We start from the raw sequence: 22,421 nt of genomic DNA, 5'->3' as shown, positions 1-22,421 counted from the left end.
ACTCAAACTACTACATTTAGTATTTTATTTATTATCCAATCATTTCTAGAACAGCCACCTCCATAGGACAACATGGAACATAGTCGAGCAGTAATTCTGGCACAGGAAATGGTCTCCAAAATCTCAAAAGATTAGACCATCTTGTCAAGTCACCTATTAAATTCAACATTCAAAATTACTAAACAGACAGCCTTACTCTACTAACAGCAGATGGGCTAGAGATGCCACAACCATGAGCACTCCTATGCCCTTAGGATAGCATCTCTGCCCTCAAAGGAGAAGGCAGCCATTTGCCCCTTCCTTGCTATCTCCCAATACTCCCTGGACAAGCCATGGGCAGGTTGTGGACAAATTTCCCAGAATCTGGTTCAGAAGCCACAATGGAAGGCCATGTATCTGACTTCTGATCTCAATGGTCCCAGCCTGAGGCAACCTTCCTAGAGCCTTGCTCAAAGCAACCATCTCAGCACCTGTTGGCAGCATTCCATGGCACTTCAAATCTGCCATCTGTCTCTGCAGTTAGAGCATGTCTTTTTCACATACCAGCCATCTGCACCCATGCAGAATAGCTGCTCACACTAGCCCAGGAGTCCTCAGGACCTCCTACAGCTTTGTACCCAGAGAGGATGGAGGAGGCAGAGGAACTTGTCACCCATCCTGGCCAGCAATTGCAAAGTCCATCAGGAACTCAGTCCTAGAAGAAACGTCTTCTAGAAAGAGCAGCAGATGGCAAGCAGGCAAGGATCAAGACTCAGAAAGTTTCTTCTGAATTTCAGCCACAAGATTTTCCCGTTTAATAGCCACCTGTAACATAAAAGAGAACCTTCATGTGACAAACTAGAAAGTGATTCTAGATCCTAGTCACTGCTTTTCCAGATTCATTTTACCCTGTATCTGATCCCACTACTTTATGTAATCAGTAGGAAGAAGTGTGGGCTTCAAGATGAACTGGAGAATTACGCTTTCAAGACTAAAGAGATTCACATATCTGGGGCACCTGCCTGGCTCAATTGGTAGAGCATGTGACTCTTGACCTCAGGGTTGTGAGTTTGAGCCCCAAGCAGGGTGGAGAGATCACTTAAAAAATAAAATCTTGTGAGAGTGAGAGAGAGAGAGACAGAGAGAGAGAGAGAGAGTCAAACAACTGATCTATGTCTGTTTCATTGGATTGGTCTCAAAATACCCATTAAGATTTCATTTGTCCTTCTGCCCTCCTAGCTAATATTCACTGGCTAAAGGGCTGCCTGAATGGGTCTTCATTCATCTCTACCACTATTAACCCTGGAGATATTTCCTCACCCATAAGATACATATTTCTTAAAAGAATCTAAGAAAGGTAGAAACACTTGGTTCTATTTCCCACTCACCTCCTCCCTGCTGGCCACTGAACGAAGCTTGATTACCCCTTCTTTCAGTTCTTGCTCACCAATAATGACCACCAGTGGAATGCCCATGTGCTCACAGTAATGCAGCTGAGTTAGTAGTTTAGGGTTGTTCTTATACAGCAGCTCTGCCTGAAAAGGGTGAAGAGAGAGTAAGGGCTTAGAAGCGACCACATTACTCAAGCATTTCCAAAGAAATGAGGAGCTAGCCCTCCTACTAGAAGACACTCTAGTAAACACCAGAAAAGTCTTGAGTTCCATCTTAGGCATAAGGTAGAAATGGCCACCTGAATGGCCATATATACCTCAATGACTTGGACACCAGTTCTACCATACCTTGATCCCAGCATCCCAAAGCTCTGAAATTAGCTTCAACCGTTCATGAAGAAAGTTCTTCTGTGGTGTAGCCACAAACACTTGGGTCTCTGTGGTCCGTATCTTCAGACCAGCAGTCTGATTAAAGAGAGAAAGGAAAGCAAAAACTAATAAAAAAACTCCTGTGTATCACTACTTAAAAAAAAAAAAAAAAAGACAAAAGGATCATCAGAAAAACAGTCTAACTGTATATCCACAAACATGAGTCTTTATTTTTTTTTTAAGATTTTATTTATTTATTCATAGAGACACAGAGAGAAAGAGAGGCAGAGACACAGGCAGAGGGAGAAGCAGGCTCCATGCAGGGAGCCCGATGTGGGACTCGATCCCGGGTCTCCAGGATCACGCCCCAGGCTGCAGACGGCGCTAAACCGCTGCACCACTGGGGCTGCCCAAACATGAGTCTTTAGTCTCCAGCCCAAATGCACCTCTACCTAGGACCTACCTTCATCCTCTCTTCCAAAATGGCAAAGATTCGCTCCACCCCAATACTGAGTCCCACACACGGCACCGTGTGGCCCTTGGGGTCAAACACGCCCACCAGCCCATCGTAGCGTCCACCAGCAGCCACACTGCCCACACTGAGGCACTCCTCAGCCTGAGCTGGGGTCTGTAGTAGCACTGCTTCATAGATCACTCCAGTATAGTAGTCCAGGCCCCGAGCTAGGCTTAAGTCAAAAGAGATCTGTGGGAATAAGACTACAGTAAGTCCCCAAAAAAGACTTAGGACCCCGAGAGCCCCAAAGTTCAGCAGGAAGTCCACTCTCAACTCAGCTTACCTTCTCAGCAATTCCAAATAAAGTCAGGTATTCAAATAGTAACCTCAAGTCCCCCAAACCCTCTAAGGCCTGCTTGTTCTGGGATAGTCTAGAATCCTGGAACATTTCCTCTACCAGGGATACCCCACCTGCGGAGACATATGGGGAGAAATAAGGTCTGTGCTATTCAATGAGGTGTTTTATCCAAATTTATACCTCATGTGCTCCAACGAATCCTCCTCATTTTCTTATTTATAAAAAAAAAAATCCTGATCTCTAATGACTAGACTCCTCTTCTGCCTTTGCCATCTGATGACATAAAGCGGTCATTACACTAAGTGAAAGGGAAATTAAATTCAGGCCAGGCTCTGGCACTTAGCATATCTTCGGAAAGGCGCTGTTTCAGAGATAGAAGTTGTATACACATCCCCTTTACTCCAGTTCTATCACATAGCTCTGAAAATGCTGGTTCTTACCATGACGTTGGACATAGTCACCAATTCTATCAGCCACTTCAGGAGCCAGGCCTTTCTTTGCCACCATCTCATGTCTCACATCTTTCCAAGGTATCTGTGCAAACACCCAAACATTAACCCAGTTCCAAGATCCTTCTTCATCTAACTGGAAAGGTCACAAATAGCTAACACTACACGCAGCAAAGTCAGAGGCAGCTTAGGAAATGCAGGCACAGTCAATACACTGCACAATAAACACAGGTCTTGCTTCAGAATGTCTTCTTATCTTCCCCAGTAAAAGCTCACTTCCAGTCACCATCTCCTTATTTTTCTCTAGGGGTAAAGATTTGAGGGCAGGGCACAGACTTTAATATGGTCTACTGAAGTATGTGTTTTTAGTTACCTTGTCTAATTTGTCTATAGAGGAGCAGATGGCATGGAACTTGCTTTGAGGAACAGCACAGACAGCCAATATCCCATCCAAAATCCGCCGATCATTGACCTGTGAACTCAGTGGAAATAACCCAAGTGCCTTGTCAATGCCTTTCCCTCAAAACAATGGCAGTCCCTATTAGCCTGTCTCATAAAAGGTGCAGAAAGAAAATTCCATAGGGTGACTGTATAGATACAGATAAAAGACAACAGCTCTACTGAGAAAGTCCCAGATCTATAGGCTTAAAGGCTGGGGTCACTGATGTTCTGGGACAGCATCAGGCCAAATCCAGACTTCTCCACTCAGTCCTCAGCCCTGGTCTCACCTTAATGAGAAAGTCCCCCAGCTGCAAACCACTTAGGACTTCACACATGATCTTCAAACACTCTGCATCAGGGATCATGGGGTCAAACTGACCAGCAATGTCAAAATCCTACAGCAAATCAGAAAAAGGGGAAAAAAAATCTTCACTGAGCAGCCAGTTCCTAGGTAGTAGCCCCTCAAACTATCAAAGCCTGCTGCCTCCATCAGGTCACTTACACACTGGCAGAATTCCCTGTAGCGGCCTTGGACTATGGTTGGGCTCTCTCGTCGCCATACCTTTCCAACTTGGTAGCGTTTCATCCTTTTCACTTTATTCATGGCGAGATAACGTGCAAAAGGGACCTCACATAAACAGGTTAAGGAGAAAGTTTACTGCATCCAAAGCTTAGACCCACTGTACAGACATTTGGAGGACTGAGCCATTACCAATTGGATCTCTTCCACTAGGATGAAAACAAGAACCTTCTCTGTCTTGTTTCCCACTATCCCCAAGGTCTAGCAGTACTTGACATTCAATATAAAGGAATGAAGGAATCCCACCAAGCGAAAGTGCAAGTTCAGTAAAAGAACAAGGGAAGCTGGCCTGCTATCTATTGAAAGAGAAATGACCCAAGAACTCCAAGTATGGGTTGTTCCCTTCCCATTCAGATCAATTCTCAACCATTTCAAAATGGTCAAGTTTGAGAACCTAGATTTGCCTGTAACTTCTATGTCAATGTTTCTTTCTTCCTTTATTTTTTTTAATGTCCTTGTTTCTTAAGTATAGGCTAAGAACCACCTGTCTCTTCATGACCCCAGGTGCCTGTTTAAAATGCAGATTGCTGGGATCCCTGGGTGGCGCAGCGGTTTGGAGCCTGTCTTTGGCCCAGGGCGCAATCCTGGAGACCCGGGATCGAATCCCACGTCGGGCTCCCGGTGCATGGAGCCTGCTTCTCCCTCTGCCTATGTCTCTGCCTCTCTGTGTGTGTGTGTGTGTGTGACTATCATAAATAAATTAAAATATATATATTTAAAAAAATAAAATACAGATTGCTGAATCCCACATCAGGTACAGAATTAATATCTGGGGCTAGGCACCAGATACCTGGTATTTCTATAATCTTCCCCAAGGGAGTCTGATACACAGTAAAGTTAAATGACAGTGATCTGGGCCAGGCTCTGCTGGTAGAATTGCCTTCTGGGAGGAACTGGAAGTAAAGGCTGCTGCAAAAAGACCTATGGGATTCCAGATGCACAGTTGTCCCTTTTGTCAAAGAAACTCCCCTGGGTTTGGAAAGAGAGGTCAGTCTCTAACACTCAGAAAGATACAGTAAGGTCATAGCGCAGGGACAGTAGCTCTCCACCCTGATCCTTCAGATCATAGATTAGTCCAGAGTCTTCTCCATATTTCTCAGTGAGCATTTCCTGCAGGAATCAAACAAAACCTACCAAAGTTCAAAGGAGGACTCCAGAACACAAACTAAAAGCTCTTCAGGAAACTAAAGGCAGATAAAGAAATGGAGTTCCAGCACTCTCTCCTCTTACCTTAAGCTCAAATGCTGGAGTATCTAGCCTCTTTGCTCCATGACGTTTAAAGCAGTCAATAACCATATCAAGAATTTTCTCCCTCACAACCATCTGCTGGGGACTAAGATCTCTGGTGCCCTGGAAACCAAAAGCAGCCATACTGAAAACACAGACAAAAAAAACAAATCCATTTAAGACAAAGGGTTAAAAAACCATACTAGGGATGCCTGGGTGGCTCAGTGGTTGAGCGTCTGCCTTTGGCTCAGGGCATGATCCCAGAGTCCTGGGATCGAGTCCCACATCCGGCTTTCTGCATAGGGCCTGCTTCTCCCTCTACCTGTGTCTCTGCCTCTCTTTGTGTCTCTCATGAATAAATAAATAAAATCTTTAAAAAAAATCTATACAAGAAAATCTGAAGTTAAAATCCCTTTGAGTTCAGATGACTGAGCCCAATCAGTACCTCAAGCATAATGAAATTACTCTAAAAAGACATTAAAAGGAGTTAGGAAAAGACAAGCAGAGCAGAAGGCAATCCTCAAGGCATCTAATAGGATACCGTGAGGCAAAAGGCATTACCTTTGGGGTCTTGATAACAAAATTTGATTTTTCTTGATGTGGTTTCAGTTGGGATATTAACACAGCCTCTGAAACCTGGCAGGAAAAGGAATGTGAGATGTGAGCCACAAGACTGGTCAGGCCTAGGACAGACACCTTTGCAGGTGACCTGCAAAGACATCTGGCCCTGAGCAACACACAGCCTGACTACTGTTTTATCTATTTCAATCTCAGCCTCCTTCCAAAACATACACTGTATTTGCACTATATATGTAATACACATAAGGTCAGGACTTTATCATATTTGGAGTTTTGAATGTCTGGAAAAGCACCTGAGAACAATGAAGGCACAGGACAACCCACCATTACTGCCACCAACTATCTAGGAGTAGGGATTAGTATGATCTCCAATTCTTAGTTCCTACTCAAAGAGCAATAAATGAATTTTTAATAAGGTAACAATCAATGGTCATTAGGCTTAGAGACATGGAAAAAGTAACCTGAAGACAGAAGAACCAGCCCAAAACATACAATATGCCTATGGAATAAACAAGAATGGATCGAACTAAATAAATCGAACTAAAAAATTAGACTGTAAGATGCTGTGACTGAAAATTAATAACAAAAGACCTGAGCCCTGTTGTTCATGATAGCACAAAGCATCTGCTAGGGTCTTTCCTAAAGTAAAACTGAATCGATAATTTTATTTATTAGGAGCAGGCTGTACGCCCTTACACAAACATAGACTGTGTGGTAGTTCCATATTTTGGCAATTCTCTCTTCCAAAGGATGGCAGTTTAAGTCCATATGCAATTCCAAAATCCAAAAATCTTTAAAAACCATAAAGTGGTTTGTTTTGGGGTTTCTTTTTTTTGGGGGGGGGGCGGAGTTCACTTTGAGATAAATTCTAATGAGAATTCAGTCTACTTATGGTCTTCTGTCATTTCACTTAATGGAGATATTCATATACTTTGCTTAAGAATGTGTTTGACCCCCAAGAGGTTCACATAAGGGATTGTGGGCCTCCATTAAAAAATGCTCCCTTTACTATGTATTTGTAGATAAGTCGTTTAACCTTGCAGACTGTTTCCTCAACTGTAAAATGGAAATAATCCCAACCTCTCAAAATTGCTATGAGGATTAAATGGCAAAGTATCTAAAATACTTGGCTCAGTACCAGCAAACCACTCAAAAACAAAAAGAAAAACAAAAAACAACTGTACTACTGGAACGCAGGCCGAGAGTCCATACTTTCAGACCTGAATATCCTGCCCCGACAGACCACTCAGTCTGGCTCACCTGGCTATGAAAATGGACCTCCCCGATGCACACAAGAACGGACGGCCGCAGGAGCTGGCCAAACAGTGAAGCCCAGGCCCTCCTGTGCAGGAGTCCGAACGGGGGCATCATGTAACAGGAAGCCGCCTTTCCGAGACAAGAGCCAAAAGACCTGGGGACGAAGCAGGTCGGACCCCACCGCAGTAAGTGTGCAGAGCGCTGTAGAGGTTAGCCGTAGCACCAGCGAAAAGATCACTTCCTCACCTTCCAAAGGCTGAAGGCTGGCTCCCAACCTTTCAGGCACCGTCTCAGCTTCGGCACTTCCGAGAGCAGCCGGAAGTGGTTCGACAGGGGCCCTCTAGGCGTGCGGTCCAGTGACTCGATAGCCGGAAGTTATCCGAGCTGAGGCTGCGGCAACCACAGCGGGTCTAGACAGCCCTCAGCGCCAGTTGGCCGCAATATGGCAGAACGTGCAGCACTGGAGGAACTAGTGCGACTTCAGGGAGAGCGCGTGCGGGGCCTCAAGCAGCAGAAGGCCAGCGCTGAGCAGGTGCGACCCAGGTGGCTGGGAGAGGCCAAAGTGGGACCAGGGGGGACATGGAACTAGGCGGTCTGCATAGAGGAAAGAGATGTGGGAAAAGGGACCCGGCGGATAGGAAGGAGCAGGGCCAGGATGGGGAGGTGTCCCGGGTAGGACCCGACAGAAGCACAACTGAGGGGAGAGATCTGCCCAGATTCTGATGAGGGAGGGATACTGAATGAATGGCGGAGGAGGGAAGGGAGTGGCAGACGTGATCGCCCAGCACTTATTTTACTTCCACAGATCGAGGAGGAGGTAGCAAAACTACTGAAATTGAAGGCGCAGCTGGGCCCTGATGAAGGGAAACAGAAGTTTGTGCTCAAAACCCCCAAGGTAAATACAAAATCGTTAAGGAGCCTCTGCGAAGGCCCCTAATTCCACTCCCAAACGTGGATGCCCCTGCTTCCCTGAACAGTTGTTCTGGGTGCTGGGCTGAATTGGAGTCCGAGTCGTTCTGGGATAGCAAAGTGATGGCAGAAACTAGACAAGCTGGGTGCTTAGTAGTATGCCAGCTACACCTATTCTTTCATTCAGCAAATGTTTTTTGAGTGCTTACTATATGCCTAGCACTGTAGGAATCAGTGAGTATACCATGGTGAACAATTACACAGCCTGCCCTCATGGAGCTTACATTCTACTGAACGAAATGGACTTAGGACAAATAATCCCACTCTTGAATATGTGATTATAAATTGTGATAAATTATATAAAGAAATAACAAGAGATGCCTGAGTGGCTCGGTAATTGAACATCTGCCTTAGGCTCAGGGTGTGATCCCAGGGTACCAGGATGGAGTCCCCCATCCAGCTCCCTGAGAGGAACCTGCTTCCCCCTCTGCCTGTGTCTCTGCCTCTCTCTGTGTGTCTCTCATGAATAAATAAATAAAAATCTTTAAAAATAAAAAAAAATAAAGAAATAACAAGAATTCTGAGATAAACAGGAAAGAACTAGAGAGTCTGAAAAAGCCTCGATGAAGAAGTAATGTACTAACTGACCTAACTGACTTAGGATGAATGGAAGTAGCCAGGGGAGGAGTGTAAGGAAGATAGGTTCAGGTAGAGTATGGAAATCCTGAAGGAGAGAAGAATGCTTATAGTTTCCAGGAACTAGAAAAAGACCTGTATGAGTAGAACCAAATACAGAGGGAGAGTAGAGTGGAGTGGAGTGGAATGAGGTTGGAGATTACTAGCCCGGCCTCCAGGATTTTAGTTTAGATATCATTCTTTGTAAGCTCTATAAACAGAACTATTTACTGTTTCATCTGGGTTCCCTAGGCACCTCATATATATCTCTATTATTGCATTTCTTGGTGACTTTTAGTTATTCACATGGTTTATTTACCCTGAGAGGCTGAGAGTAGGTATCTGGAACTGAATAAATATTCAATAAATGTATTGTGAAATTGGATTCCAAAGAAGAGGAGTCTTCCATGCATTGAGGTGTTGCCTTTTTAGGTTCATTCTTTGGGCTCCTAAATTCATTGGGCTATTCCCTTCTACACACAACTAATTTTGGAGGTTAAAGAGACAATAAAATCACAAAACAGTGGTATCCATAGTTTTTTCAAACTATCCAGTGATAAGATTAATGGGGAATTTATGATAGATCAGGCTGGCCTCACAATCAATCTTAACATCATTAAAAGTAGGGCAACCAGACATTATGTTTCACCTTATGTGATGCAATAAGAAGTACACAGCACCACCTATGAACTTTTCCTGCCAAGAAAAATTGAACCTGAATCTAATCAGGCCTTTTGACCTAACCATCAGTTTATCAAAAATATGGGAGATGGCAGAACGTATTAAGTGACACATTGGATATATTGTTAATGAAATCTAGAATATGAAAGTTCTTTAAGACAAATAATTCAATTTCCTCAACAAATAAATGGCACTTAAAAAAAAAAAAAAAGGAAAGGAACCTGTCGTGTATTAAATAGATAAAGAGACAAACACAGTGAATGGGCTTCATTTAGAATCTAATTCAAGTGAGCCAACCATAAAAAAATATTTTTTATATATATATAAATTTATTTTTATTGGTGTTCAATTTGCCAGCATATAGAATAACACCCAATGCTCATCCCATCAAGTGCCCCCCTCAGTGCCCGTCACCCAGTCACTCCCACCCCCCGCCCACCTCCCCTTCCACCCCCCCTAGTTCGTTTCCCAGAGTTAGGAATCTCTCATGTTCTGTCTCTCTTTCTGATATTTCCCACTCATTTTTTTTCCTATATTCTTGAGGCAATTGGGGAAATTTAAACATGGCTTGGGTATTAGGTAATATGAATGGGTGGCTGTTTGTTTTGTTGTAATAAAGGTATTATAGTGTTTTGGCTTTTTTTAAACCTTGTGCATTAGAAAATCATACTGAAATTTTTATGGACAAACTGATATGGTGTCTGGATTTACTTTAAAATACTCCAGAGGGGATCCCTGGGTGGCTCAGCGATTTCGTGCCTGCCTTTGGCCCAGGGCGCGATCCTGGAGTCCTGGGATCGAGGCCCGCGTCGGGCTCCTGGCATGGAGCCTGCTTCTCCCTCCTCCTGTGTCTCTGCCTCTCTCTCTCTCTCTATGTCTATCATAAAATAAGTAAATAAATCTTAAAAAAAAAAAAAAACTCCAGAAAAAAGATGTTGGGCTTAGATAAAATAAAAATAACAGATGCTGATGGTTATTGAAGCTGGGTAATAGATGCATGGTGGTCTGTGATACTATTCCCTATATTGTGTTTGAAAATTTCTATACTATTTTATTTATTTTTTAAAGATTTATTTATTCATGAGCAGCAAAGACTGAATAGGCAGAGGGAGAAGCAGGCTCCTTGCAGGGGGTCCAATGTGGGACTCAATCCCAGATCCCAGGATCACAACCTGAGCTAAAGGCAGGCGTGTAACCGCTAAGCCACCTAGGTGTCCCTCTATACTATTTTAAAAGAAAGATTATACTGAAGAATTAATATCCACTTTAGTTTGTTGAAACACATTTTTTTGATGTGTGATTTATATTAACAGAAAACTCAATATCGTGGGGACAGAACTCTCAAAAGGTTTTATAGTCAGAATTATTTTTATAATACTGAAACATTACTTGCCTTTGTGACCACACTTGCTATGAAGATTCAAAAGCACTGAAAAGTAGAACTGCTGATGTCTTAGCATGAAACATGACAGTGGCACTACATTGTACTAATAATAGCCATCATGTTCTTCCATGCATTTGCAGAAAAAAAAAACATATATATGTGTGTGTGTGTGTGTGTGTGTATAAGTTTCACTTAGGAATTTCCTTGATAAAACAATAAAAATTACTCATTTTATTGAAAGTCAACCTTTGACTACATTCTTTTTTAGTATTCCATGTGATGAAATTGGAAGTATACATAAAGCACTCCTGCTGCATTCCAAAGTAGGAAAAACTCTTGGGCCCTTGCATGAGTTTAAGCTAACTAGCTACTTTCTTCACACAACACCTTTTTTTATTTGAAAGAAAAACTGAAAGACAAATGTTGCTTTAAAGATTTGGTATTTGAGGGATCCCTGGGTGGCGCAGCGGTTTAGTGCCTGCCTTTGGCCCAGGGCGCGATCCTGGAGACCCAGGATCAAATCCCACGTCGGGCTCCCGGTGCATGGAGCCTGCTTCTCTCTCTGCCTGTGTCTCTGCCTCTCTCTCTCTCTCTCTCTCTCTCTCTCTCTGTGACTATAATAAATAAAAATTAAAAAAAAAAAAACAGATTTGGTATTTGAGAGACATCTTGAGGAAAACGAATGAAGTGAGCTTTGTCACTTCAAGGAAAACTTCTGACAATATTTGTTACCAATGATAACATTCAAGCATTCAGGTAAAAGTAGGGATTTCAGGAAACTTGTGTCTTTCATCATGAGCTACACAGCTCCCCAGTATAGTAGTTAGACTTTCCTGGCAATATCTGTGTTGATATTAACAAGTGTGTCTTCTGATATAATGAAGTGTGTAATATTTGGAAGATCTGTATAATTTATCAATGAACCATTATTTTTCACATGACGAATGTATAATGTTATAAAATCATGCATGGGTAAAAGATTCATTCAAAGTCCAAGATGGAGTAATAGATGTTTTTTAAATTATGGGAAAATATATGTAACAAAAAATTTGCCATTTTAACCCTTTTTAAATAGATTTCATTTATTTGCCAGAGAGACAACAGCATGTGCAAGAGAGTATGGCAGGAGCAGGGAGCCCGATGTGGAGCTCAGTCCTAGGACCCTGGGATCATAACCTGGGCCTTAGGCAGATGCTTAACAGCCTGAGCCACCCAGGTGCCCCCTGCTTTTAAAAGATTTTACTTATTTATAGAGACATAGAGAGAGAGAGGCAGAGACACAGAGGGAGAAGCAGGCTCCCTGTGGGGAGCCCGATGTGGGACTCAATCCCAGGACCCCAGTATCACGACCTGAGCCAAAGACAAATGCTCAACCACTGAGAGGTGTCCCCTTTTAGACTATTTTTAAGTATACAGTTTGGTGGCATTAAGTGGTTTACATTGTTGTGCAACCATCACCCCAGCTCACCCCCAGAACTTTTTTTATCATACCAAACTGACATTCTGTACCTATTAAGAATAAGTCCCGGGCAGCACCTCCCCATCCCCCCACTCTCCACCCCCCCCTCCACCCCCACCACCATCCCACTCCGTGGCCCAGCGGTTTAGCGCCGCCTACAGCCCAGGGTGTGATCCTGGAGACCAGGGATCAAGTCCTACATCAGGCTCCATACATGGAGCCTGCTTCTCCCTCTGCCTGTGGCTCTGCCTTTCTCTCTCTCTGTCTCTCTCATGAATAAATAAATAAAATCTTAAAAAAAAAAAAAAAAAGAAAAAGAAAAAGAAGTCTCCCCTCCACCCTCCCTCCATCCAGCCCCCAGGGAACTACTGTTCTATTTTCTGTTTCTGTGAATTCTGGGTACCATATATAAGTAAGAGATTTTAATATAACAATGTGAAAAGTTTTCAGATTCCACATTGCAACCAATCATTAAAAAACTACCATTTGTTGGATTTGGGTGTCATTAAAGAAGAATATCTACAGTTAGCTGAAAAGTTTATTAAAATATTCCTTCTTGGGGCGCCTGGGTGGCTCAGCGGCTGAACATCTGCCTTCCGCCCAGGGCGTGATCCTGGAGTCCTAGGATGAAGTCCCACCTCAGGCTCCCTGCATGGGGCCTGCTTCTCCCTCTGCCTATGTCTCTGCCTCTCTGTGTCTCTCATGAATAAATAAATAAAATATTTTAAAAAATATATTCCTGAAACGAACAAGGGGTGGTAGAGAGGGAGGTGGGTGGGGGGTGGGGGTGACTGGGTGACGGGCACTGAGGAAGGCACTTGATGGGATGAGCACTGGGTGTTATGCTATATGGTGGCAAATTGAACTCCAATAAAAAATAAATAAATAAAAACAATATATTCCTTCTTTTACAATTACACACCTTTGTAAGGCTAGGTTTTCTTTATTTAACTAGAACAACATCTCACAAACAACTGAATACACAAGGCATGTATAAGAATCCAGTTGTCTTCTTTCAGGCCAGACATTAAAGATTTGCAAAAATGTAAATCAGCACCATCCTTCTCACCAAATTTTTTTTGTTTTGGGAAATAACATTTTCCTAAAATGTTATTTATGTTAACGTGCATGGATTTACTATTTGTTAAGTGAATTAATAAATATTCTTAAATGTTCACAGTTTTAATTTCTAATACAATAAACATTGACAGGTATAATCTGCTTTGGGGTCCTTAATAAATAGTAAGGTTTTAAAGAGGTCCTGAGACCAAAGACTTGATAGTAGGGTGTAAACACCCAGACCAGACACTCTGATCTGGAAGAACCTGCTGAGTGGCCTTAGGTAATGACTTAACCTCTCTATATCCTGTAATTCATCCATAAAAGGTATCTGTCCAGCCTCTGTCATAGAACTATTAGAAACAAATTAGAGGGGATCCCCGGGTGGCTCAGCGGTTTAGCGCCTGCCTTCTTTCTCTCTCTCTCTCTCTTTCTCTCTGTCTCTCATGAATAAGTAAATAAAATCTTTAGAAAAAAAAAGAAACAAATTAGAAACAATTAGAGAATGAATAGTATTTATTAGAATTTTTTTTAAGTTGTGCTGGGGGAAATGTTACTTATAAAATTTGTAATTCAACTAGCTAAGCCAGTTTGAGTCAGTTATATACCTGTCATCAGGTAGGTATTTTCTGTTAGGCAGGGAAATGTTCTGGTATCACAGAAAAAATTTTTCGAAAAACTTCTCAGAAGATACTGTTCTAGAAAGAGAGAGAGAGAGAGAGAGAGAGAGAGAGAAAGAAAGCAAGCAAGAAAGAAAGACAGCATTCTAAGAATTCTAGAAAATAGAACCAAGCTAAAAAGGGGATGGAATTTAGAAGGGTGAATGCAAATGGGTGTGATAATTACTAGGGAATTGTTCATGCTGGCTTTACAAATCTGTAGCCCAAAATCTGAGTTTGGGGCAGTATTTGCATTTGTCATCTTCAAGGTCATGCTTTTATATTTCTAGACCTTTTATATTTCTAGACCTTAATGTTCCCTGTTTGTTTTTAAATCTCATCCCTGGTTCTTTGGCTGATTTGGACTCCAAGGGTACAAGAGACTACAGTCCCCGGCAGATGGCCGTTCGAGAGAAGGTGTTTGATGTAATCATCAGCTGCTTCAAGCGTCATGGTGCAGAAGTAATTGATACACCTGTGTTCGAACTAAAGGTGAGGGATGACTGAGGGGAAATTGCACGGTGGGAGAGTGAATATACAAACAACAAAGAAGATGACAAGAGAGTGAGAGGTGTCTCCCCTGTTGCGGACAAAGACCAGGATTTTTTCCAATGAGCAGGAAGACAGGCCTAGTTTTTATTCACCGTGATCATGGCTGGTGGCTTCCACGAGAGAGCCCTTCTTGTTATGTACTTGAGATGTTTTTAGATATATATGAACCATACATATAAAGGATAAATAAGTAACCAGTCTCCTGTTGATGGACCCTGGGATGGTTTCTAGTTCTTTTTAAGATTTTTTTTAATTTTAATTTTTTTAAGATTTTATTTATTTATTCATGAGAGATACAGAGAGGCAGAGACACAGGCAGAGGGAAAAGCAGGCTCCATGCAGGGAGCCCAATGTGGGACTCGATCCCAGGCCTCCGGGATCATGCCTCAAGCCAAAGGCAGATGCTCAACTGCTGAGTCACCCAGGTGTCCCATATTCTGGTCTTCTTTCTATTCCTGCACCATTCTAAATGTTTCTATCTCAGGGACTTTGTACTTGCTCTTCCCTTTTCTTAAACTCCCTTGCCCCTAGAATTTCAGATTAAATTAGAGATTAAGGATTTTAATTTCAGACTCCACTAAAATGCCATTCTTCAAATAGTCCTCTCCAACTGTCTTGTCCAAAGTATCCCTTGTTTATCACTTCGACCTGTTTTATTTCCATTAGAGAAGTTATCACTAACTGAAATTATCTGTTAATTTGTTTCCTTGCATTGGTGTACTGCCTGTTCTCCTTCATACTGAAAGATCCATGAGGACATAGACTACTATTGTTTTGTTCACTGATGTATATTTAGTGCTTAGAACAATGTCTGGTACTGGTGGGCATTCATCTGCAGGGTAAGTTCATAGAAAATTGCTGGGTCAAAAGACTACTCATTTATGTTTACCAGTTATATTAGTTTGCTAGGGCTGCCATAACAAAGTACCAGGGACTGGGTGGCTTAAACAACAAATGTAATGTCAGGAGGCTAGAAGTCCAAGACAAAGTGTCAGCAGGGCTGGTTCTTTCAGAGGGTCATGAAGGATCTGTTTCAGGCCTTGCTCTTTGGCTGTAGGTGGTGTCTTCCCTGTGTCTTCACATCATCTTCCTTCTGTCTGTGTCCAATTTTCCTCTTTTTATAAGGACTTCTGTTGGATTAGGGCCTACTCTAATGACATCATTTTAGCTTAAATGCCTTTTCAAGACCCTGTCTCCAAATATAGTCAAATTCTGAGGTTACTGGGGGATAGGATTACAATATATGAATTTTAAAAGGGACACAATTCAGCCCATAACACCAACCAATGTATAAGTGTTTCTAATTCTACACACTGGGAATTTCCAGGCTTTTTAAACTTTCTGGTAAGTGAAATAATGTTATCACCTTATTGAAGATATCACATGGCAAGAGCTGCTATGTCAGTTTTGCCTTTTGACATTGTTCAAACTATAGGCATCATAAAAGTTTGTTGATCAAATAATCCACTCTTAGGAGGTAATCCTCAAAAATATATATTCCAAAGAAAAAACCATATACCAAAATATATTTATTGAAATGTTATAGAACAGGGTGCCTGGGTGGCTCAGTCGGATAAGTGTCTGCCTTCAGTTCAGGTCATGATTCCAGGGTCCTCGGTTAGAGCCCAACATCAGGCTCCCTGCTCATCAGAGACCCTGTTTCTCCCTCTGCCTGCTGTTCCCCCTGCTTGTGCACACACATGCTCTCTCCTTCTCTCTGACAAATAAATAAAATCTTAAAACAAACAAATAAATGTTTTGGAAAAACCTAATCAGTTAATAGTTAATACCAGGAAGGAAGAAAATACAGAGCTGCTTCTCACTGAATTATAATGCAGCTTTTAAAAATAATACCTCCAAAAAAATAAATAAAAATAATACTTCCATTGTGTCCCCAAATGGAAATTGGTATTTTCTTTTGATTATAATTAACACTTAATATATAAACATTAGGATAGAGAGCAGCAGAAATATAGACAAGTTGAAATAGGCATGTTAGGATAGTGTTTTGTTTTGTTTTAATTTTTTTATTTATTTATGATAGTCACAGAGAGACAGAGAGAGAGGCAGAGACACATAGGCAGAGGGAGAAACAGGCTCCATGCACCGGGAGCCTGATGTGGGATTCGATCCCAGGTCTCCAGGATCGTGCCCTGGGCCAAAGGCAAGCGCCAAACCACTGCGCCACCCAGGGATCCCTAGGATAGTGTTTTTGTTTTAAAACTTCCTTTTAGGTGCCTGGGTGGCTCAGTTGGATAGGCATCTGCCTTTGGCTCAGATCCCAGGGTCCTGGGATCCAGCCCTGCATCGGGCTTCCTGCTTGGCGGGGAGACTGCTTCTCCCTCTGTTCCTCCCCCTTGCTTATGCACATGTTCACTCGCTCTCTCTCTCAAATAAATAAATAAAAATCTAAAAAAAAAAACAAAACCCAACAACTTCCTTTTAAATTGTTATATTTATCATTGTGATCACATTTCTTTATATTTTCTCCAGGAAACACTGACTGGAAAGTATGGAGAAGACTCTAAGCTTATCTATGATCTGAAGGACCAGGGTGGAGAGCTATTGTCCCTTCGCTATGACCTCACTGTATCTTTCTAACTTGGGTTCTTGGTACTTTGGATCAATTAGTTCTTATTGGCCTGGGCTTTTTCTAGTCTCAGGTTTGGGGATAGCCAGACATGGGTGGGATTAAATATGATGTTTGTGGCAATTAGGAAACTTATTTCTTTAAACTAGGAATGAGATTTTGGCTAAACAGAACATAGCCTTAAAAGTCTTCTGAATCCTGAGTGAGACTTTAACTTTATGTTAGGAACCAGTTCCAACTCAATAATCCCTTGGCTCCAGAATATCTCTCCCCTGCCCTGTCCGGTGGACAGAGCTCTCCTTCCTTTATCTCCAAGCTATGTCAGAGAATCATCTCCTCAGAAATCCTACATGAAGACCTTTTTCTGCTTTCTGACCCATCTGCCTGGCTCCCGGCTTTGCTCAGCATAGCCCAGGAGAGACACTAACCAAAAAGAAAGGAACCTTAATCTTTTTTGAGACTTCTGCTGCCCCTTGTGGTCACAAAGTTGATTCTTCCTGATGTTCAGAAATGCTCCTAATCTCACAGGTTGTGGTTTTACTCACACACACACACAGAGGTTAGACCACAGCTTCTGTTGGTGGTGATAATCAACTGCCAGACTGTGTGAGGAGGAGGCTTTCTCCTTAACTGTTACCAGGTTCCTTTTGCTCGATATTTGGCAATGAATAAACTGACCAACATTAAACGCTACCACATAGCCAAAGTATATCGGCGCGATAACCCAGCCATGACCCGAGGCCGGTATCGGGAATTCTATCAGTGTGTGAGTATGTGCGGCATGACAGGGAACATGGCCCTCCATCAACTTAGTAGAATCTACTGAGTACTCATGGTGTTCTGAACAAATTGGATTCACCAAATCATGCTGTTACATTTCTTTAATATTTTCATGTAGAGGATAGGGATGATTCTCCCTATTTTGCATACAAGTAAATGTAAGACTCAGCAAGATGAGAGATCATAAGGATAAGAAAGCCAAAGTCAGAAGTGAACTCATAGTCCAGTGCTTTGTATTAAACCACAGTGATAGGATTACAGCAAAGGATGGAGAAATTGGATTTGAAGTATCAGATCATCCAGAGTGGTGGCAGAGCTTCTGAATAGAGAAAATGGCTAAGGACTAAAGCCATATATTTGCCCCTGTGGTGCTAGGAGGAAATAAGGGAAAGTAGATGAGTGAGATAATGAAGCAATGTAGACAGAAAGGAAACCTGGGTTAAGATAACCAGGAATGCTGGGCGTTTCCTCTGGGTGGGTGGTCAGACAGATAATGAAGAAGGTGGTGTATGCATGAGTGCAAACAGGTGTTTATAGGGAGAGAACAGAGCTCCCAGGACCAGTCCATGCCCCGTCTCCCTAGTCCCCCTCCTCCCCCAGGCCTTCCCCTGCTTAAGTAGGTTAAAACCCTGAGAACTATAACTACCCATCTCCCTGCAGGACTTTGACATTGCCGGACAATTTGACCCCATGATCCCTGATGCAGAGTGCCTGGAGATCATGTGTGAGATCCTGAGATCCCTTCAGATAGGCGACTTCCTAGTCAAGGTCAGAGCTGAATGGGTCTGGAAGGGCAAAGCTGGGGCCTAGCCTGTCATAGGAAAATATCCTTGTGCAGAGAGACCAATAGCGAAATGACAAGACCATTGACAGTCATATAAAGAGATTCCCTCCTCACTATGCCTTGGGTCCCTACAGGTAAATGATAGGCGCATCCTAGATGGGATGTTTGCCATCTGTGGTGTTCCTGATAGCAAGTTCCGTACCATCTGCTCCTCAGTGGACAAGTTGGACAAGGTAATGACCTAAACACTTCACTCTTTTCGTACATCCCACCTTCTCTGAGAAATGTAAAACAAGATCAGGAGAGAGGGAGGGGCCTGCCTCTGTGCTCACCAAAGGAAGATTGGCCCCAGAATATAGGTTGAAAGGAACTTCTCCCAAACTGCCCCCTCAGGAGGGCCCACACTTGCCCTGCAGGGGAGAAGCTTCCCAGGGGTCCCTTACTGGCATCTGTCTGCCTAGGTGTCCTGGGAGGAAGTAAAGAATGAGATGGTGGGAGAGAAGGGCCTCGCACCTGAGGTGGCTGACCACATTGGGGACTACGTCCAGCAGCATGGTGAGAAACAGATCCTGCCTCTCTCCAACAGCCATCTCACTGGCCTTAACTCTTAGGCCAACACTCTGTGTGTGTGTGTGTGTGTGTGTGTGTGTGTGTGTGTGTATGCAAGCATGCATACATACATGTAGTCCAGGGAAAAAGATAAAGAGAGCCTCTGCTTTTTTCCTTTTGTCACTCAGTCTGGCTCACAAATGATGTCTCCCCAGGTGGGATATCCCTAGTGGAACAGCTGCTCCAGGATCCTGAACTGTCCCAAAACAAACAGGCCTTAGAGGGCCTGGGAGACCTAAAACTACTGTTTGAATACTTGACCCTGTTTGGCATTGCTGACAAGGTGAGTCAGGTTGGGAGTGGACACTTTAGCTGAGGTCTGAGGTTTCAGATCCTTGATCCTTATCTGGTACTGACTATGATATTGTCCCCATAGATCTCCTTCGACCTAAGCCTCGCTCGAGGGCTAGACTACTATACTGGGGTGATCTATGAGGCGGTGCTGCTACAAACCCCAGTGCAGGCAGGGGAAGAGCCCCTGGGTGTGGGCAGTGTGGCTGCTGGAGGACGCTATGATGGGCTGGTGGGCATGTTCGACCCTAAAGGACGAAAGGTGCCATGCGTGGGGCTCAGCATTGGGGTGGAGCGGATCTTTTCCATTGTGGAGCAGAGGCTAGAGGTAAGTCCTAGGGGCAGGCAGCTGCTGGCATATGAGCTGTTTTCTTTGTTCTTCAAGGGGGCGAATGGTACTGTTTTGGGCAAGGAGCATCTTTGGAAAGAAATGGAGAAAAAATGGTTGCTGTGTTTAATGGACTTCTACTCCATTGTAGGCCAACTTGATGGATCTTGGATCCTTCATTTTCCCCAGAATCCTTTCCTCTGGGTCCCTACTTCCCTCAGCACTGTCGGAAGTCATGGGGTGATATATCCAAAGACATCAATCTTCAGAATACAGAATGCTTAATATTTTACTACTGTGTGCTGGGCAGTGTGCTTAGTGCTTTTCATGCATTATCTACTAAAATTCTTGCACAGCCCTCTGAGAGTAGCTATTTTTATTATCTGCATTTTCTAGCCAAGGGAACTGAAGCACTATAGGTCATAATTTGCCCAAGGTGGTGAAACCTTTTTTTGAGATTTTATTTGTTTGTTTGTTTGTTTGTTTATTATTTTGAGAGACAGAGCACAAGTAGGGGGAGAGGCAGAAAAAGAGGGAGAAGCAGGCTCCCTGACAAGTAGGGAGCCCGATGCAGGGCTTGATCCCAGGACCCTGGGATCATGACCTGGCTGAGCCACCCAGGTGCCCCAGCTGTGAAACTTTTAAGTACCAGGGTCAGAATGCAAATCCAGGCAGTCTAACTCCAAAGTCTTGCTCCTAACTCCTCTGATATCACCTCTAAGTGGTAAGCATGTGTTTGAGGCCTTGGGATTCTTCAGATGGCTATCTTGACTCTCTAGCCTCTAGAGGGAAGGCCCTCATGACCTCAAGCACTCCTTTGCTGCTGCTTTTAACTGGCTGGATGCATTTCATCCCCTGGGGAATGCTCTGGCAGTAATCTTCCCAGTGTTCCCATCCTTTTCTCTGGAGTGGAAACCATGTTTCCCAATTGAGGTCAGTGTTCCAGTAGGCATTGTATGTTGTTAAGAACTATGAAAATAGTTTACAAGAAAAAGACAATGGGCAACAGCAGCAGCATTCTGTCTGTACCTCTATCCACCCATACCCTGGGTTGGGCCCTATGACTGAATTATAAGAGGTACAGTCCCTTGACTGGGCTGATAGTATATGGGGACCGGGTGAGTTCACAGTATCATTTCTATGTGAATATTCTCATGGGCCCTTCAGGTACTAGAAGGAGACAAGTTTGAAGTTATGTACATAAACTACCTTGGCTCTTGCCCTTTGTTATCCTTTCTGGTAAGCTATACGTACAAGCCAGGCAGTTCGTTTCTTACACCTTCTAGGAGCTGCCTTATGCGCAGTTGATAGGTCAGAATCCTGACAACAGTCTGCTCGCTTGGCTGCTTGAAGGTAGCCCAGCTCGGACTCTTATTTGACCCTTCCCCAGGCTACGGAGGAGAAAGTACGGACCACAGAGACACAAGTGCTTGTGGCATCTGCACAGAAAAAGCTGCTGGAGGAGAGACTAAAGCTTGTCTCAGAGCTCTGGAATGCTGGGATCAAGGTAGAGGAGGCCAGCTCCAGGGTGGCAGTGAACTTGGGAGTGCTGGGCACAGCCTAAATAAAAGCTCATCCATAGCAGCTTCGTGGAGAAGAGCTAAGAGCACGTGGGCCCCAAGGAAGTTGTCCCTGAGGACAGTAGAAGCCAGCCTTCATCTTCTGCCCTGGTCCCCTGCAGGCAGAGCTGCTCTATAAGAAGAATCCTAAGTTGCTGAACCAGTTGCAATACTGTGAGGAGGCAGGCATCCCACTGGTGGCCATCATTGGTGAGCAGGAGCTCAAGGATGGGGTCATCAAGCTCCGATCAGTGGCCAGCAGGGAAGAGGTAGGTAGGTGGCTAGAGAGGCTGAGGGAAGGGGGAATGTATGCCATTTGGGCAGGCCATGCTCATTCAAGACCCAAGCAAAAGTCTGGAACTCATGTTAGAACCCACTCAGAAAAGACTAAAGGGTTATTAACCTGTTACTATTGTCATAGTAGGGTAGGAGTCCCATCTGCAACCATACTTTGTGTCTCTGGCTCCTTTGCCTGCATTCCTGCTCCCAGCTGAGCTAAGCCTGGTGACTAGAGGAAGGAGTGGGCACTTGGGAGCAGTGGAGTCAAAGATGCTCATACCATCTTCTTTATCCATCCTGGCCAGGTGGACGTCCCAAGAGAAGACCTTGTGGAAGAAATCAAAAGGAGAACAAGCCAGCCCCTTTGCATCTGCTGAGTTGAGCAAACTATCAGGGGAAAGTGGGACTGGCACTATTTGTGGCTAAAACAAGACTCTGCATATGTACTTCCAACAGCTTTGCACACTTCTTTTCCAGCAGGAAGACCTCCACAGTAGTCAGAACAGAAATTTTTTATTATGAATACTTTATTGGTAATCACGGGCAAAAATGGTCAGGTATTACACCATTTTTCCATAGGAGATCCTGGGGGCTGAGTCTTGCTCCAGGGATGGAGCCTAAGTTGGTCTCCCCTGCAGGACCCCTATGCAGAAGAACCCTGACCAAATGGAGGGAATGCTCCCCACAACCAACCCTTAAAGGTCCAATAAAATGACTCAACCACTGGAGCTTGTGTGTC

At 43.5% G+C, this 22,421-nt stretch overlaps 2 protein-coding genes across 7 annotated transcripts; one reads left to right on the top strand and one right to left on the bottom strand.

Moving 5' to 3' along the window:
- Positions 1 to 11: 11 nt before the first annotated feature.
- On the bottom strand, positions 12 to 7,412 carry HARS2 (histidyl-tRNA synthetase 2, mitochondrial). 5 transcript variants are annotated; one of them, XM_072749797.1, is made up of 14 exons: positions 7,331 to 7,402; positions 7,088 to 7,238; positions 5,810 to 5,884; positions 5,252 to 5,371; positions 5,036 to 5,131; positions 3,944 to 4,069; positions 3,729 to 3,836; positions 3,374 to 3,472; positions 2,992 to 3,085; positions 2,537 to 2,664; positions 2,203 to 2,442; positions 1,719 to 1,835; positions 1,368 to 1,514; positions 12 to 804 (listed from the first exon to the last, which is right to left on the bottom strand). In XM_072749797.1, exons 2-14 carry the CDS (start codon positions 7,196 to 7,198, stop codon positions 745 to 747), a joined length of 1,521 nt encoding a protein of 506 aa, XP_072605898.1. In that variant the 5' UTR covers positions 7,199 to 7,238; positions 7,331 to 7,402; the 3' UTR covers positions 12 to 744. The 5 variants fall into 5 exon arrangements, with proteins under 5 accessions (XP_072605898.1, XP_072605899.1, XP_025873431.1 ...); XM_072749798.1 differs by having other exon boundaries at positions 5,252 to 5,393; positions 7,331 to 7,391; XM_026017646.2 differs by lacking the exon at positions 7,088 to 7,238 and having other exon boundaries at positions 5,252 to 5,393; positions 7,331 to 7,412.
- Positions 7,383 to 22,410, top strand: HARS1 (histidyl-tRNA synthetase 1). 2 transcript variants are annotated; one of them, XM_026017620.2, is made up of 13 exons: positions 7,383 to 7,616; positions 7,890 to 7,979; positions 14,283 to 14,402; positions 16,956 to 17,051; positions 17,693 to 17,818; positions 18,493 to 18,600; positions 18,751 to 18,849; positions 19,078 to 19,171; positions 19,381 to 19,508; positions 19,602 to 19,844; positions 21,235 to 21,351; positions 21,526 to 21,672; positions 21,988 to 22,410. In XM_026017620.2, the coding sequence occupies exons 1-13, from the start codon at positions 7,527 to 7,529 to the stop codon at positions 22,057 to 22,059; spliced, it is 1,530 nt and encodes a 509-aa protein (XP_025873405.1). In that variant the 5' UTR covers positions 7,383 to 7,526; the 3' UTR covers positions 22,060 to 22,410. The 2 variants fall into 2 exon arrangements, with proteins under 2 accessions (XP_025873405.1, XP_072605896.1); XM_072749795.1 differs by lacking the exon at positions 18,493 to 18,600 and having other exon boundaries at positions 7,431 to 7,616.
- Positions 22,411 to 22,421: the final 11 nt, after the last annotated feature.

This window comes from Vulpes vulpes, chromosome 2 (assembly GCF_048418805.1).
Source record: "Vulpes vulpes isolate BD-2025 chromosome 2, VulVul3, whole genome shotgun sequence".
NCBI classification, from domain to species: Eukaryota; Metazoa; Chordata; class Mammalia; order Carnivora; family Canidae; genus Vulpes; species Vulpes vulpes.
The sequence above is the reverse complement of the archived record's forward strand: the minus strand, read 5'-3'. Positions and strand labels throughout refer to the sequence as shown.